Below are 18,092 nucleotides of genomic sequence, written 5' to 3'. Positions count from 1 at the left end.
TCATCGATACAATTATTTCCAAAGATCCTCGCCTCTAAAAAGCATAGATTGAATTTCTACCTAATACCTCCTAGTATACCTAATACCTAATATCTCCTAATACCATTATCCTAAGACTTTGGGCTGTTACACTTTTGCCTGTGTTTGGAGGGACAAATCATCGTGAAACTATAGCCATTGGGCCAAACAAAGGCTGAGATTCACTGTTTCAGGCAAAGGTATGTCCTTCCCTCTTCTCCCACTGTCTCTCTCTTTTCAAGAGTCCCCTACTTGTTTCCCAGAGTAGAGAGGGCTAAGGACAGATTGTCTGAAGCTTTCTCTACTCAAGAGATTCCTGTTCTCGCACCTTCATGACCCAAGGCCCTTCACGGCCTCTCCTAATATTTAGCTGCGGCAGTGGCAGTTTTGTGAACAGAGTCATCTCGGGGTTGAGTGCAGTACTAAGTACTGTGGAATGAGTTTGGAGAGGCTCTGCTTGCCATGGTAGAAGTTACAGGTTATGGGGGGAGAGTCCTCATTTCAGACTTATCCAGAAAACACTAGAAAGAAAAATCAGCTGAGTTGTCCCAAGGATCACTTGAAATGTTAAGACACCAAGTGAAATTAATTTTTAACTTGATGCTAGCACAGCTCATACTGTGTGTGGCCAATGATGATAGAGTTCTACTTGTGCATTTGCCATTCAGTAGGCTTCCCAGTTTGGCAGAGGGCTCTGGCTGAGCGTGGTGAGCCTGTGCCCAGCCTGGCAGTCTGGTGTTGAGTCCAGGTGCTCAAAGACAGACAAGACAAGGTTTGTGAAGATGGTCTGCTAAAATTAACAGGGCTGTGTTTTGATTGAGTATTGCATTTTTAAAGAGACATTTATTTGAGAGGTAGAGTTAGAGAGAGAGAGAGAGAGAGAGAGAGGGAACAATAAAGATAGAGACTGACACAGACACAGGTATCTTCTCTCCATTGGTTTACTTCTCAAATGGCCACAATGGCCAGGGCTGGGCTAGGCCTAAACCAGGAGCCTGGAACTCCATCCATGGATGCAGTGGCCCAAGCATTTGGGCCATCTTCCATTGCTTTTCCAGGTACATTAGCAGGGAGCTGGTTTGGAAGTGGAGCAGCTGGGACTCGAACAGATGCTTCTATGGGATACTGGAGTTGCATGTCATGTCTTAACCCACTGCACCACAAAGCTGATTGAGTATTGCATTTAGTTGTAATGAGACAAATTGCAATACTAGGAGCCTGATGAGAAAGAATTTCCTCTCTTTATTTTATTCACAAGTGCAGTGCCAAGCAATATTTAGACATTAGCTGGGCTGGTCTATGCCCTCTGTCTAATGGTGGGATTTGTCCACTGTCAACAGCCCTGGGCCCAGAGCTGGTATCTCTCACTGATCTAGGAAGCAGATGACAGAGCTTTTGTCTGCAAAGGGGAAGAGGAAGTATTCAGATGCTTCTCCCTCTTGCTTTGCTCAGGGCCAAAACGGTTGCCTGCCGTGACCTGCAATCACAGCTCTATTATCTCACTGGGGATGCTGGGGGGACAGTTTTCTCTTCATTCCTTTACAGAGACATGAAAGCAGGCATGCATGATTCCTAAACAGAGGCATTGTGTCGGGACCTGGCAGACTTCACATGCTCTGCACCCTGCTGGCGGATGCACAGGCCGTCTTTTGTGAGGGTCATGGAGGTGTTGGCATTACTTGTGTGAATGGTGATCAAGCTCAGTGGTGAGAATAAACAATAGCAATGGGCTGGCGCTGTGGCATAGTGGATAAAGCCGCCACTTGCAGTGCTGGCATCCCATATGGGCGCCGGTTCTAGTCCCGACTACTCCACTTCCAATCCAGCTCTCTGCTATGGCCTAGGAAAGCAGTAGAAGATGGCCCAAGTCATTGGACCTCTGTGCCCATGTGGGAGACCCAGAGGAAGCTCCTGGCTCCTAGCTTTAGATCAGCACAGCTCCAGCTGTTGCAGCCATCTGGGGAGTGAAGCAGCAGATAGAAGACCTCTCTCTCTCTCTCTCTGCCTCTGCCTCTGCCTCTGCCTCTATCTCTATCTCTAACTCTAACTCTTTCTTTCAGATAAATAAATGAATCTTTAAAAACGACAACAATAACAGTTACCTCCATCAGGGGATATGTCTGAGGATCACTGTGAACACAAACTGAGTTAAGCGCCTCAGCCAACAGAAATTTTGGGCAATCAACTGAGTTGAGGACTGTGTGTGTGTGTGTGTGTGTGTGTGTGTATGCATGCATGAGTGTGGGTAGGTAACAAACTCATAGGCAGAGGATGTCAGGGGAACAGGCCTTTAGGGAGAAGGGCTGTGGGGATACACCAAAGATTTTGGACTAAATGACCATTGAGTGGTGGTACTATGGTCTTAGAAAAATGAGTGAGAGCTGATTCTAGGAAAATTTAAACATCACACCTCAGGAAGTCTTAGAACTTCCCTCCAGAAATGATGTCTCATTTCTTCTAAATTCTTATTCCCTCTTTATTTCTAATTTTAATTTGCTTCTTACCGTATTTCACCTTGAGAATTGCTGCATGGACACATGTCTCCCTCACCTGCTTAGGGTGCAGGAACCGTGATCTGCGTACCACCCGATGCTTTATTTACCTCCTAGAGATACTCAGTAAACATTTGCAGATTATATGAGGAATTTTCAACTCCTTTCTGAGTTTTGTTGACATTGTTGGGAAAATTTGTAATTAGGAAAGAGCACAAACATTTCCATATTCTAAGTGGTTAATAATCATATAATTAAAATGATAACATGGTAAGTGGTAAACATCTTGCATTTCAAAGACTTTTGATACATCCATGTCATCATTGGCATTATAAATCCACATGATTTTAGCATACTAATAGTCCCATAACCTCTGTGTCAAATGTTTTTCGAGTGTAGTTTGGGGGTCAGAAACGCTACTTTGTCTAACAGGCTATGGTCACCCACATTCTCAGCAGGCATCAAAGCCCTTAGAAAAGTTAAGAGTGTTATAAAGAGGCTGAAATTGTGTAGTGTGTAAGATCTTGTTGTGTTATAAGAGAGAAATAAACAGATGTGCGAGTGTTTCTAGAAAACCCTACAAAAGGCGAATGTATTCTGTCTGTGTTCAAGTGCTCATCCATGGCTTTCATTACATGCTCTCGGGAGGTAGTGGCGGCTGCTGCTGCTGCTGCTGCTGGTACGACCACCACTCATAGCCTCTGTAGCCTTTGTAAGTTGTGAAGCTCACATGCATTATGCAGATTGGACGATTCCTCATCATGGCGGGAGGTAGCTCTTTAGGTGCTAAGTGACTATTCACACAGCCTCTGCAGAGTCATTTTCAGTGTCTAAAGCTAACGTGGCACCCAGTGTTCTGAAAGTCATGTGCTCAGCTCAGGGGACACGGTGGTGAGGTGGCTGGGGACGCGAGGGCTCAGGTCTGCTGCTGTGGATGATAGTGCACCGCGATGTGGCTGCTTGTGTCCTCGGTTTCCAGGCTGAGCCTTCTGTTCGTAGGGTGGGGGAGGGGTAACCGGGCAGACTACAGTCCTGCCTCACCCTCCCTCCCTATGTCTTCCTTCCTTTGCCTGCCTCCTGCACCCACAGATCCCACTGCTGTCCCAGAGTGTTCCCAGGGCTGCGACAAGAGTTGTCTACTCAGCTGGTTGACAAGCTGACTCAGCTTCAATGGATGAGCTCCCCCCACAGCGAAGGTTCTGCAAATATTGACCCTCATGTGGCCAGATGGCAGAAGTCATCCGAGGGCCAGTGCTCTTGCTGGTTTTATGGTTTGTGTGTATTTTTTCCCCCACAACCCTTGTAATTCTGTGCTCTGGCTAACCCGGAAACTGGTTAATTAGTCTCCAAAGAATCCCAAATTGAATGAATTAAGATTTAAGAGTCCAGGGGCTGGCGTTGTGGCGCAGTGGGTTAAGCCACTGCTTGCGGTGTTCACGTCCCATATCAGAAGGCTGGTTCCAATCCTGGCTACTGCATTTCCCTCCAGTGCACCTGGGAAGCAGCAGGGCAGCATTTGAGTCCCTGTCACCCACGTGAGAGACCTAGATGGAGCTCCTTGGCCTGGCCCAGCCCTGGTTGCTGCAGCCATCTGGGAGTGAACCAGTGGCTGGAAGATCTACTCACTCATTCTTTCAAATGAATAAATAAATAAACATATATTTTTAAAAAGATGCAAGAGTGGACCTTGCATAATGTGTGTAGGCAGCATCTGGAATGCAGCACCTTGTCCATCCTTTGTACACCTGCTTTGGTAATTCTCACATTTGTCAGCCTTATGTAGTAAAACAAAATCCAGCCCCAAATGCTGTCATCCTTACAATTACAGTTCTTGCCATACTGTGTTCTCATTTTGGTTACGTGGCTCCCACCCCCACTGATCAGGTTGTGAGCTCCTCCTGGGAGGGTTGGTGTCCTGCTTGTCTTTGTCCTTCCAGGGAAAGATAAGGGATTTACTGGGTGAAAAAATACAATGAGTGTGCGTTCATGAAAGGATGTGTTTGCCAAATGGAGTCCTTTTAACCTTTGTAAATTTTGTTCATTCAGATTGCAAAAAATTGTTTTGTTGGTTTGAATGTTAAAGATGTGTTAAAACCATTCATTTGGAGATAATCAGCACATTCTAATAACATGATCTATAATCAAATGATTTGCTAATTGGTATTACTATTATAATTTATATTGCAGTACATTTCTAATTTCATCAGAAATACTTTAGTATGAGCCTTTTGCTAACTTAGATGTGTTAACCTCTATTGCTGTGTGAAGTACAGTTTTTAATGGCTGTGTAATTCATCTTGGATGAGCTGATGAATAATAAGAAGAAAAAAGACAAAACAAAATAAAGCAGGAACACATAGCGATTCATTGGTTTATAAGAAATGAAACCCAACAAGTAATTACTTGGTGGAGAAACAGATGAATGAAGGCGCCTTAGTCTGTTCAAAGAGCTGTAACAAGATTCTTTAGACTGGGTGGCTTATTAACAATAGGAATTTGTTTCTCACAGCTCCAGAGGATAGGAAGTTAAAGGTCAAGGTGCTGACAGATTTGGTGCCTGGTGAGGGTGTACTCTTTGGGTCACAGCATCTTTTTCTGTGTCCTCACGTGGCAGCGGGGAGAGCTAGTCTCTGTATCCTCTTTCCAAGGGCATCGATCCCACTCCTGGGGTCCCTGCCCTCTTGACCTACTCACAGCCTGGAGGCCCTGTTCCTGACACTTCCCCTGGGGGTTAGGGTTTCAACTCGGTCATTTTGGAGGGAAAGGGGCATAGTCATTCAGATCCTAGCAGAAGCATCTAAAAGATACATAATGAAACATGAATTAACAAAATAAAGGGATGGCATGCTGAAAGGAAATTTTATTAACTGAATTTCAGAGAACAGAGGAAACTTTGAAACTCTACAAAAGAAGCAAAATTTAAGCTGTCCCAAAGGGCGAATAGTGAATGTGAGACAATCACGTTGTCTCTGTTGGTTTTCTAACTGCTGTGCAATACAATATGACAAACATGGCTGAAAGCAGCACAGGGGTATTATTTCGCCTTTCCCATGGAACGGGGGTCTGGGCACAGCTAGCCTGCTCAGGAGCTTAAGGGCTCCATCATGGGGCTGACTGGGCTGTGTTCCCATCTGCAGCTCAGGACCTCTCCCAGGCTTGTGTTTCTTGGCAGAATTCAGTGCCTTGTGGTTGTAGGACTGCGGTCCCCAGGTTCTTGCCACCTGTCTGCTAAGGCCGCCTGCATTCCTTGCCCCGTGGCTGTCTCCCGGTTCCTTATGGAACACAGCAGCTTCCTTCCACAAGGCCAGCTGTAGAATGTTCCAGTGCTTCCACTCTTTTTAAAATTATTTATTTATTTATCCACTGGTAAGACAGAATTACAGAGAGAGGGGGAGAGACAGAGAGGGGCTGAGGAGGAAGGGAGAGAGAGAGATATATCTTCCATTTGCTGTTCACTCCCCAAATGGCTGTGACCAGGAGCCTAGAACTTCATCCGGGTCTCTCATACAGGTGGCAGGGACCCACGTACTTGGGCCATCTTCCACTGCCTTCCACTCAAGCACATTAGCAGGGAGCTGGATTAGAGACAGAGGAGCCAAGACTTGAAAACTGGTGCTCATATGGATTGTTGGGATCCAGAAGCGGCTTGGTCCGCTAAATATAATGCTGACCTCTTCCCATCCTGTTAAAGGATTCATTTGATTAAGTCAGGCCCACCCAGGAAGATTTCATTTTTTTTAAAGATTTCTTTTATTTATTTGAAAGACAGAGTTACAAAGAGAGGTAGAGACAGAGAGAGAGGTCTTCCATCTGCTGGATCACTCCCGAGATGGCCGCAATGGCCGGAGCTGCGCCGATCCGAAGCCAGGAGCCAGGAGCTTCTTCCAGGTCTCCCACATGAGTGCAGGGGCCCAAGGACTCGGGCCATCTTCTACTGCTTTCCCAGGCCACAGCAGAGCTGGATTGGAAGAGGAGAAGCCGGGACTAGAACCAGTGCCCATATGGGATGCTGGCACTATAGGCCAGGACTTTAACCTGCATTGCCATAGTGCTGGCTCCAAATATTTCATTTTTGGTTGACTTAAAGTCAACTAAGTGTGGAGCCTCAATGCTTCTAAGAAATCTCTTCACCTTTAGAATATACGTGACACCATCATTGGTGGAATCTCTCCCCATCTTTGCCATATTCTTTTGGCTAAAACCAAGTCTCATCCATCCTCATAGGGTTAACATAAGGATGTGGGTCATGGGGGTGGGGGAACCCAGCACCTTAGATTCCTGCCTGTCACCATGCCTTTTTTTTTACAATGATTCTTTCAACATTTTGCTGTGGTGAGTACACTTACCATAAAATTTCTATACTCTTAGCACAGGTGTAAGTGTCCAATACAGGATTGTCAAGTACAGGGAAAATGTTGTACAACAAATCTCTAGAGTGTACTCATCTTGCTTGGCTGAAACTTTGTTGATTAGTAATGTCCAATGTCCTCCCCTGCCGCCCAGTTCCACAGTGACACTGTTTTATTCTATGAATGCAACTGTTTTGGATGCTTTTACTAAGGGGAAACCTACTTGTCTGCCTGTAACTGACTTATTTCACTTAGCATAATGTCAATATGCATATTCCAGAATTTCCTTCTTTTTTGGAATAAATAGTATTCCATTGTATGTGCAAACAGTGTTTTCTTTCTTTCTTTCTTTTTTTAAAGATTCTATTTTAAAGTCAGAGAGAGAGAGAGAAAGAAAAAGGAGGGAGAAAGAGAGAGAGAGCTTCCATCCCCTCATTTACCCTCCAGGTGGTTGCAATGGGCAGGGCTGAGTCAGGCCGAAGACAGGAGCCAGGAGCTTCATCTGGGTCTCCCATGTGGGTCCTCATGTGGGTCTCTCCATGTGGGTCTCAAATACTTGGGCCATCTTCTATTGCCTTTCTCAGGCTATTAGCGGGAGCTGGATTGGAGGTGGAGCAGCTAGAACATGAACTGGTGCACATATGGGATGCCAGTGTCACAGGCAATGGCTTAACCCACTATACCACAACACCAACTCCAACCATGTTTTCTTTATCCAATCATCCACTGATAGATAATTCAGTCTCCACATACTGGCTATTGTGAATAGTGCAGCAGTGGACATGGAAGTGTGACTACCTCGTGTTTGCAATTTTCTTGTGGGGTTGCTGGATCAGTGCTAGTTCTAGTTCTACTTTTGAAGAAGCTCTGAACTGTTTTCCATAGCGGCCACTCCATTTTCCATACCCACCATGTGTGTTCCAGTTTCTTCACTTGTCCTTTTTAAAAATAGCTGTCCTAGCAGTGTGAGATGATACCACCTTGTGGTTTTGCTTTGCATTTCTCTGATGCTTTATGACAGTGAGCACCTTTTCACATATCTCATGGCCATCTGGATGCCATCTTTGGTGAAATGTCTGTTCAAGTCCTTTGACCATTTCTTAATTGGGCTGTGTGTGTGTGTGTTTAACTATTCAGTTGTAGGAGTTGTAAGTAATTCCTTTGGTGGTGGTTGTATGAGCATGTTTTAAGAATGAATTTTTTTTTCTTAAAGAAAGTGATTTTAAGAAGGGCCTTGGGCATTAGATGCCAGGCGAAGGAAAAGAACGTCTCTGTATGTGGAGCTTGTGCTCAGGGACCAGCTGCACATGGTTATTAAGGGAGCGGAAAGGAGCCGAGAGTGAGCTGTAATTAGAGAAACCGCATCATCACTTTGATGTACTGCAAGAACTTCCAGAGCGATCTCTTGGCTGCTAGTCTTATCTTCTCCCATCTGCCTCTACTCAAAGTCAAGGTGATCTTTCCAAAAACATGCATCCAATCATGTCTCTCCTCTGCTTAAAATACTTCTGCTGACTAGTAGACAGAACCCCAGATTCTGAGCCTCCTGGAATTGGAGCTGTGAGGCTTCAGCACCATATGTTTCATTCGTGCTCAGCAGCGATGGTGGAAGTGGGAGTCCAGGGAGAGGATGGATGTGAGAGCCACTGGCAGGTGGAATGACCTGGGTGTGGTGAGAGTCTGTCATAGTCTGTGTTTTGTCCTGCTGTAGCAGAATCCTTGAGACTGGGTCATTTACAAAGGACAGAAATTCATTTCTCCCACTTGGGAAATCTAAGATCCAGGCTCTGCCAATTGGTTAAGGACTTCCTGCTGCACCCTGGCAAAGGGTGGAAAGGGGTAAACTTTCTCCTACAAGTCCTTTTCATGGTGTCATCAATCCAGGCACGAGGGGGGAATGCTCATCACCCACACCTCCTGCTAGGCCTCACCTCCCAACACTGCTGATGTATTGAATTTTGAGCACTGCCTGCTGTCGGCTTGGCAGGGCCAGACCAAATGATGCCGCTGGCTTTATATGGCCTGTGGGCTGGTTGTTCCCCACCCCGTGAGTCTAAACTGAGTTTATGGAAGTGGTGCCTTAGTCTCCTGCTTCCTAACAGACTCTCTCCTCCAGTCCTCCAACAATGTTCATCTTTCTTGGTGCCACCTGTCTTCCTCTGACCGCTCGGCACTCTGGCACGTCTTGTCCTGACTTCTGTATTCGTGGGAGGAAGGCCAGGTGATGCTGTGGAACACCGCTCACCCCTTCTCAGTAGCTGCACACTATGGAGGTTTGTTTGGCCCTCACGGGAGAGAAGTCTTTTGTGAGTTGTACGTTGTTCCCCCTCCTTGTGACTGTAGGGTGTGAAATGGAGAGCTACTGTATTGGTTTCTCCGGGATGCCAAACTGGATGGCGTGAGATTACAGACATTTATTCACTCATGGTTCTGGAGACAAGAAATCAAGGTGTGGGCAAGGCCTTTCTTTCTCTTCTGAAGGTTCTGGGGAAGATTGCTTCCTCGCCCCTGTTAGCTCCCGAGGTTGCCGGCCATCTTTGGCGTTCCTTGGTGGCTGAGGCCTCCCTCCCCTCTCTGTCTCCACCCTCACAGTGCTGTCTTCTCTGTGCCCAACTTTCCCTCTTCCTAGGGGGCCACAGTCACCGAATTAGGGCCCACCCTAATCCAGTGTGACTCCACCTTAACTTGATTACTATGAGTGTACTTCACAGTAAGGACAGGCACAGGTACTCTTAGGACGTCAACATATCTTATACAGGGATGCAGGTAGACCCTTCCCACCCTTCAAAGTTGGGACTGAAGAAGAGGGAAAGGAAGAGAACATCATCGCTCTCTCCTGAGTCTCACTGAAGTGAAGCGCCGTGGTTTTGTTCACAGTCCCCTGATCCCAACATAGCTGCAGAGGCGGCTACTAAGTTCAGGGGGTCACACAGGTATTTGGGGAACATTATTGCTCTCTGTCACATCCTTACCCAAGTCATTTCCTCTGACCCCAGAGTGCTCTGGGGCATGCGTGAGTTGAGGTAGTCTCTGTAGAATGTCAAACATCTATTAAGGAACACCACTAAGGTTCTGCAAAGCTTATTGAAGAAATGATCCTGGAAAGTTACTCAAATAAATGAAAATAATTTATATAAACTGTAAAAATATCCTGTTTTCTTAGGTTCTTTGGTTCATCTTAATCCAAAGAAGACAAAAAATAGTGGTTATAGGCTGGATCTGTTCCATAGATTATATGTGTGTGGGTGTGTGTGTCCATGCATACACGTGGCCCATACAATGTGTAAGAAATGTGAACAAATGGACGGGGCCGTGGCTCAATAGGCTAATCCTCCACCTGCAGCACTGGCACACCAGGTTCTAGTCCTGGTCGGGGCGCCGGATTCTGTCCCGGTTGTCCCTCTTCCAGGCTAGCTCTCTGCTGTAGCCCGGGAAGGCAGTGGAGGATGGCCCAGGTGCTTGGGCCCTGCACCCCATGGGAGACCAGGAGAAGCACCTGGCTCCTGCCTTCGGATCAGCGCGGTGCGCTGGCCACAGCGCTCCAGCCGTAGCGGCCATTGGAGGGTGAACCAACGGCAAAGGAAGACCTTTCTCTCTCTCTCTCTCTCTCTCTCTCTCTCTCTTGCTGTCCACTCTGCCTGTCAAAAAAAAAAAAGAAAAGAAAAAAGAAAAGAAAAGAAATGTGAACAAACATCTAGTTATCTTTCCTTGAACAGCTGAAAGATCTGACGCTGTCCGTGGGCTAGCATTTTCACAGAAAATCAGTAGAAAGGAAGAGGCAGGTGAGGACTGAGGGACTGTCACCACTGCGGTGGCCGCGCTCCCCACTGCTGCCTATAGCATCGCCAGCGCCGACACCGCGGCTGGGCATCACTTCTCATTTGGCTTTGTGCTTTCACCATTGCTTGCTCAGGGTAGAGATTTTTTTCCCACTTTATTTCTTTGACCCTTGTAGCATTCATGCTTATGACCTCAACTTTTAGTAAAGTCTGTTTTTGCTTGTGTGATATCATAACCTGGTACTTCCAAGGGATTAAACATTGCCGGCCGGTGCCGCGGCTCACTAGGTTAATCCTCCGCCTTGTGGCGCTGGCACACCAGGTTCTAGTCCCAGTCGGGGTGCCAGATTCTGTCCTGGTTGCCCCTCTTCCAGGCCTGCTCTCTGCTGTGGCCCAGGAGTGCAGTGGAGGATGGCCCAAGTACTTGGGCCCTGCACCCCATGGGAGACCAGGATAAGTACCTGGCTCCTGCCATCGGATCAGCGTGGTGTGCCAGCCGCGGAGGCCATTGGGGGGTGAACCAACGGCAAAGGAAGACCTTTCTCTCTGTCTCTCTCTCTCACTGTCCACTCTGCCTGTCAAAAAAATAAAAAAAAAAATAAATAAATAAACAAACATTGCCCAAAAGAATATTGGAATCTGTGACTCTGAGAATGATTCCCACAGCAACCATTTGCTATAGTAGTGACTTGAGGTGACGGGGGTCCAGAAATACCAATACTGGCACAGGTGGATAAATACTTGCAATATAGCGTTTGGGATAGTTGCATACCCTTGAATGTAATTAGAACAATGCCTGTTGGCCCGTTTTTCAAGTCCATCCTTACTGAGACAGCATATTGTATGTTTTCTTCCCCTGTGTAGACCTTTGGAACGATCCAGTGAAGATGTGGATATAATCTTCACACGACTGAAAGAAGTCAAGGCTTTTGAGAAGTTTCACCCGAACCTCCTTCATCAGATTTGTCTATGTGGTTACTACGAGAACCTGGAGAAAGGAATAACACGTAAGAAATGCAATTGCACGGATGTGTTTTCCTGTGTGGTTTGCTCTCTTGTGGCCAAAGGAGGATTTATGTGCCAGATGTTTGAGCTCCCACCAAAGGTATCAAATTGACATTTGGTTCCATGTAGGTGTTTTCTTAACTCCATTGTTCACAGAATGGCAATGGTTCTTCCAGGGCACCTCCTTTCCAGATGGAGCTGGAAGGGTGTGCTGATCCATGTATTTAGCTGTATCTTTCAAAATTCAAAGAACTCTCTTCTATAATCTGTGAATAAGTAATTAGTAGAATACCAAATAAAGATAAAGTGTTTCTTAACTAATGCTAGTCGTAATGTTTTAAATTAACCTCAATAATATTATATAATCCTGGTGTGCCTAAGGGGAAAGGAGAATAGAATGTTGGGATGACAGCTGCATTTTTTTTTAAGAAAAAAAATCTGTTTCCCTTTAAAACTGTAAGCTTTTCCATCTGTTGGGATGCTTATGCTGCAGTAACAAAACATTCTCATCCCAGTGGCTTGAAAAAAATCAATTACCCATACCTGAGAAGTCCTGAGCTAGAATATTTCAGGGTTAGTTAGTATAGTGACTCAGGGACATTAGTAAGGTCCTCAATCCTTCCTGCATTTTTCTCAAAAATATGTATCCTCAAGCATTAGCTTCCATTGTCTGTTGTCCCATATGACCCTAAGACATCCATAGCCGTTGGAGTCACTACATGCTGACACAAAAACACTCTGTTGAAAGACTATTCTTGGATCTTTCTCTGAAGTCTCCCAGAATTACACCATATGCCCATGTCCACGTCAATCACTGATAAGAAAAATTGGATCACTATCGTTAGTAAAATAGTGTGCTCTTATCTGTGGTGCCATCTTAGGCTCTGGCCGCGGTCTCCATCTTGCACAGTACACTTCAGTCCTAAGCCCAGCCTGGCTCGCTAGATGTCAGGTGACCAAAGAGCGCAACCACAAGTGTCAGCTCCACCCCCACCCTAACAGGATTCGTTTGTCCCACTTCCCTGCCCCCTGCAAGGTATAACAGGACCTGCTTCCTGCACACGTGCTCTCTCTCTCTTGATTCTCTCTCTCTTGCTCTCTCACCCTCTCCTTCCAGCCTGTCAGGTTTCCCCCACCCAACAATAAACCTTTCCCTTAACTCTGGTGTTGGGTGTGTTTTGCGGTGCCCTTATAACTATGGTTGGTTTCAACCAGTCATGATCACCCCAGTGGAACTAGGGAAGGAACTCACAGGCCCTGAGTGCCTGGCCTTGAGCACAAGGGCGAACACTTGTGAAAAATTTGGCTTCAGCTCGGTAAGGGGTCATGGTTGGCTCTGAGTGGGAAGTAGATGTGTCATATCATCATTGCAGAAAATTTAGAAAAACAACACAATAAAACTTATCTGCAATCCCCAAGTCCAGAGATCACTGTAACCATTTTGTGTGTATCCTTTAAGATGTTTTCTCATGTGTACAAGCACACAAACATACTCACATTTCGTTTTTAAAAAGCCCCCCACCTACCATTTTCTAACCAATATATATATATTTTTTCCTCATACCAGAAATCTCATTCTTTTGGAGATAAGACTCCACGTTCTGTTTCTTAAAGCCGTTTTCCAAAGTCATGTTTGATGGTCGGTGATATTGTCTCTTGGGACCAAAAAGTTCTTCAGAGACAAAGGCCTAACTCTAAAGTGAGTCCCTTACACAGACTTGGAGAAGCAGAGAGGCCAGCTATAAACCTCAGCCCCGTCAGGAGCATCTCGTTGTTGTTCTTTGCTTTTCCCTGGCATGTCCTAGCTGGGTGCAGAGCAGCCTGTCTTCATTAATTAGGGCTCCCCGGAGCTTACTCTGATGCAGTGAGCGCCAGTTGTCAGAGTTCAGCTTGTCTTCCTGTGTTCCTTCATTGGGGCACTTGACCTCTGACTCTCACTATGATGAGAATTTGAAGATATTAGATCATTCCGGTTCGTCATTTAGCTTGTTTGTTTATTTTAAAGGCAGAGTGACAGAAGGAGAGGGAGAGATAGAGAGATCGTCCATCTACTGGCTCATTCTCCAAATGCCCACACAGTTGGGGCTGCACCAGTTTGAAACCAGGAGCCAAGAATTCCATCTGGGCCTCCCATGTGGTTGGCAGGGACCCAAGTACATTGACCATCAACTGCTATCTTCCTGGGCATATCAGCAGGAAGCTGAATTGGAAGTGGGGGAGCTGGCACTCCAATAATGGGATGTCAGCATCTGTCGCTCCCCCATTCGTGGAGGAACGACACAGGACCTTGTGCTGTTCTTTTGTCTGCTCGGCCCTTCCCGGGTTTGCTGCTGGTCCTTCCCGGGTTGGCTGCTGACCCCTCCACCTCCGCGGAGGGGCGGCTCCCCCTGCCACTTTCCCCACTTCCGTGGGGGAGCGGCACACCGCCAGCCGGCTCTCTCGGGGGCTGCTCAGATGTTATCCGGATGTTCCTGGTGCATGTTGTCTCTCTCCTCCTTTATAGTCCTCTTCCACCAATCCCAACTCTGCTACCCACACGCCGAGCACGCTGCTCTCCTCCTATCAGGAGCAGGATCAGCTTCTGCAGCTCATCAGTCAAGTTGGCGAGAGGCAGCTGTGTAGAAGTTGTTTACTCCTCTCCCAGCGCCATATTGTGGGAGAGCAGATGCATAGAATAAGTCTTAATTCCAGTAACTTAGTCTAGTCCAAGTTGCTCCCCACAAGCATCCCAAGCAGTAGCCTAACCCATGTATCACATATTTAAAAGTGCATATTTTAAAATCATATTTAAAGCATATTTAAAAAGCATATTTAATAAGACAGTTGATTTTTATGAGATTTTTGAGCCAGTGTTTCAGAATTACTTTCCAAAGTAATTCTTTTTTAAAGATAGATTCATTCATTCATTCATTTAGGCAGAGTATAGAGAGAGGGGGAGGGAGGAATCTTCCATCTGCTGATTCACTCACCAAAAGGCTGCAACAGCCAGGACTGGGCCAGGCTAAAGGTAGGCATGTAGAGCTCCGTTCTGATCTCCCACATGAGAGGCAGGGGCCCAAGCCTTGGGCTGTCTTCTGCTTTCCCAGGGCATTAACTGGAAGCTGGATGGGAAGCAGAGCAGCCAGGACTTGATGTGGTGTTCTGGAATGGGATGCGGGTGGAATCTTAGCCTGCTGTGCCACAGTGCTGGCCCCCAAAGTCTGATCTTAACAAGTTACGAGAACTGAGGTTTGTCGAAATATTTCTCTTCTTCACAAACTTAAAGCAAAATTGGGCTCAGAAATTTCTGAGAGAATCATTTATAGATGCCTAAAAAATGGTGAATTCATAAAACAAAGAAGGAAATGAACAATGATCACTTGTAGTTAAAAAGTTTTAACCAAAAGACATTTTGTGTGTGTGTGTGTGTGTGTGTGTGTGTGTTTTAAATAAGCATGCATCGATTAGCTTAGAAGGACCCAGGCTCTTCCAGAAAGCACATTGTTTTCAATACAGATTCAAAGTGCTGGAGGTTGTGGTCTGGTGTTCTGTTGAGTGAGATAACCTCGTTGATGTGCATTCGATCTAGAGAAAAAATTTTCTAAGAATCATAATACCATGAAATGTATTTAAAATAAATTACACAGAACATCAGTCAATTCTTCTTAAATTCAAAGGCTCCTAAAGTGTTTAGGATTATCGTCTAGGTGCAAATATGTGCAGCTCTGTAAATACGACAGATTTCTATTTAACCGAATTCTACTTGGCTGAACGTTGGGTAGATAGGCTGCCGCTTTGTCAGTAGATGAAGCAAAGATAAGTGTGTCATATTCTTGTGGGCACGGGTCGGGGAGGGTGGCAAGCTCGGCTGGGCTGAGATGTGTTTCTGACAATCAGTAAAGAACTCTCAAGTCACCCAGGGAAACCAACTCGCATTTGGAATACTTACAGTGCTGTTTCTTTTCCAGTATTTCGCCAGGGTGATATTGGAACCAACTGGTATGCTGTCCTGGCAGGATCTTTGGATGTTAAAGTCTCGGAGACCAGCAGTCACCAGGTAATCTATCTTGCTTTTAAGCAGGATTTACTCTTACTTTTAAAGATGCAGTATCCCTATGTTTTTTATGGCATGAAAATGACATTTTCCAAGTCCATTTCTCTTTCCCCATAATAAGGGGTTCGCTCACCAGTGTTTGTTGGCTTTCTTTAGTAAGCTGCTCAACAACCATATGCATTGGATGTCTTCCCTGATTTCAGTATGGGACTGGGTGGCAGAACATGAACTAGGAGACCACAGTGCATCTGTTGGGAAATTCGAGTAGTTCAGTAGCAGGGTGAGAGGCTGCCACTGCAGGGTGTGAAGTGTGGACACAGGGGAAGGACAAGGGTCACCTGCAGGCTGTGTCCAGGGGACAGGGCCCAGAAGGGGATTCTCCGTGGTCCCTTCTCTTCGAGGTGGTCCTGGGGGAGCCGTGATGGAGAGTGGGGAGAAGCTGGGATTTAAGGAGGAGAAAGGAGAGGAAACTGCATGGAAGAGAAAAGAACCAGGAGAGCAGACGTGCCCAAGGGGGAGAGAAATCAAGGCAGCAAGGGTGTGCTGACTCCAAACCAGCAAGGACCCTGGGTTTCCTTGTGGGTCCTTCTTCCATCTGTATCTTGGCTTCTTTCTTCACCCTGGAAACCATCTTATCCGTGGCCTTACAGTAGCCCTGGTGATGCAGGGGCTACATGGCTGATATAGCCACCCCCCCCCCCTGCCGAAAACCTCGCCTTACTGCTCAACCTTGGCCTTGCGGATGGGAATGGGCCAGTAGTACTATTTTTCTTCTCAAATACAGCAGTGGCTTCTCTTGCCTCTATTAGTCACTGCTGTACAGCTTGGTGTCTCCATAGGTAAAGCTCCCATTCTTTTTCTTTTCGTGATGTTTAAAATTGGACCTCAGGACGCCTTTCTCAACTGCAGTGCCCCTCCCTCTGCCATTATGACTCATGGCCTCCATATGCACACACCTGCTGTTCAGAGCCAAGGGCCTTGAACCTGAAAGGTGTGCTCCCTCAATGGCCACCTGCAGGAGCCACTGTGAAAACGTGCCATGTCTTATGTTCACATATTCAGGGTTCAGATAAAAACTGAAGACAGGGGCCAGTGCTGTGGCGCAGTAGGCTAGGCCTCCGCCTGCGGTGCTGGCATCCCATATGGGCACCGGTTCATGTTCCATCTGCTCCACTTCTGATCCAGCTCTCTGCTTATGGCCTGCAAAGGCAATGGAAGGTAACCCAAGTACTTGGGCCCCTGCACTCACGTGGGAGACCTGGAAGAAGCTCCTGGCTCCTGGCTTTGGATTGGCCCAGCTCTGGCCATCACGGCCATTTGGGGAGTGAACCAGTGGATGGAAGACCTCTCTCTCTGCCTCTCCCTCTCTCTGACTATACCTCTACCTCTGAAATAAATTAAAAAAAAAAAAAAAAGAGGCCAGAGAGTTGAGTAATAGCAAACTCAGAAAGATTTATCAAGAAAAGTCAAAGTTAAGAGGAGAAACCATCTGCAGCCCAGGATCATGTTTAAGATGATGTTTCAGATCCTCAGTCATAGGTAGCATATTGAAATGTGAAAATGAATACGGCACCCACCTAAATCTGAGATTTAAATTTTTGGGGGACTTGTGTGAATATTGGATTTGTTAGCAGTCACTGTCTTTATAATGGGATGGTTTCCTAAAAGATTTGTGTGCACGGCAGGGGTGGGTAGGGTTGGCATTTGGAGTTGGAATGCGGAATGTGGTGGCCTGGGTTATGCCCTTTGTTATGGATGGCAAAGTCTCAGGCAGTGCCCAAGTCCTACTTACTCCATAGTGTACTCTGCTGTTTGTGAGCAAATGCGTGGAAAGTTGCATCAGACACTGCCTGGAACCTGGGCCTCGCAGCTTGGATGCAGCCGCTCTCCCAGGACCAGTTTCCTCTGGGTCTCAGAGAGGGTCAAGGAGAGAAGCAGGTTTTGCTCCTCGACGCTGCCTCAGTTTCCCAGTGGGTCTGAGGACAGCCAGCATCTCTTGAATATTTGCCACGTGCCAGTATTGTTCTAAGCACGCATGGCTGCCTGGTTCATCCTTTACTCCTCACAACAACCCTGGGAGGCTCTGCGTTAGACCAGGTGCCCCAAGTCACGTGTCTAGAACTCAAGTGAATGCAAGCATCCGGACCCATGAACTGACTCAACAGAAGCCACGTGCAGCGGCAGTGTCCCGTCTCTCAGCCTGTCGTCACACTTTCAGGTCACCCCTGTCCTTTCTCTCTGCACATCTTCTGTCCCAGTAGGCACAGAGCTGTTCCTGGTGCTCATCTTACTCCAGGGTCACCTGCAGGCTGTGTCCAGGGGACAGGGCCCAGAAGGGGATTCTCCATGGTCTCTTCTCTTCGAGGTGGTCCTGGGGGAGCCATGATGGAGAGTGGGGAGAAGCTGGGATTTAAGG

The 18,092-nt window shown here is 46.6% G+C and overlaps 1 protein-coding gene across 2 annotated transcripts in view; it reads left to right on the top strand.

The window, feature by feature from the left end:
* The window catches only part of RAPGEF4 (Rap guanine nucleotide exchange factor 4), a 328,804-nt gene that overhangs the window by 44,577 nt on the left and 266,135 nt on the right, over positions 1–18,092 (top strand). For both annotated transcript variants that reach the window (XM_070070679.1, XM_002712290.5), the window contains exons 2-3: positions 11,503–11,645; positions 15,591–15,679. In XM_070070679.1, coding sequence (XP_069926780.1) covers positions 11,503–11,645; positions 15,591–15,679 — 232 coding nt within the window. The remainder of the gene's footprint in view (positions 1–11,502; positions 11,646–15,590; positions 15,680–18,092) is intronic.

The sequence above is a fragment of the Oryctolagus cuniculus genome, chromosome 3, assembly GCF_964237555.1.
Source record: "Oryctolagus cuniculus chromosome 3, mOryCun1.1, whole genome shotgun sequence".
Taxonomy (NCBI): Eukaryota; Metazoa; Chordata; class Mammalia; order Lagomorpha; family Leporidae; genus Oryctolagus; species Oryctolagus cuniculus.
This window is presented reverse-complemented; position numbering and strand designations above follow the sequence as displayed.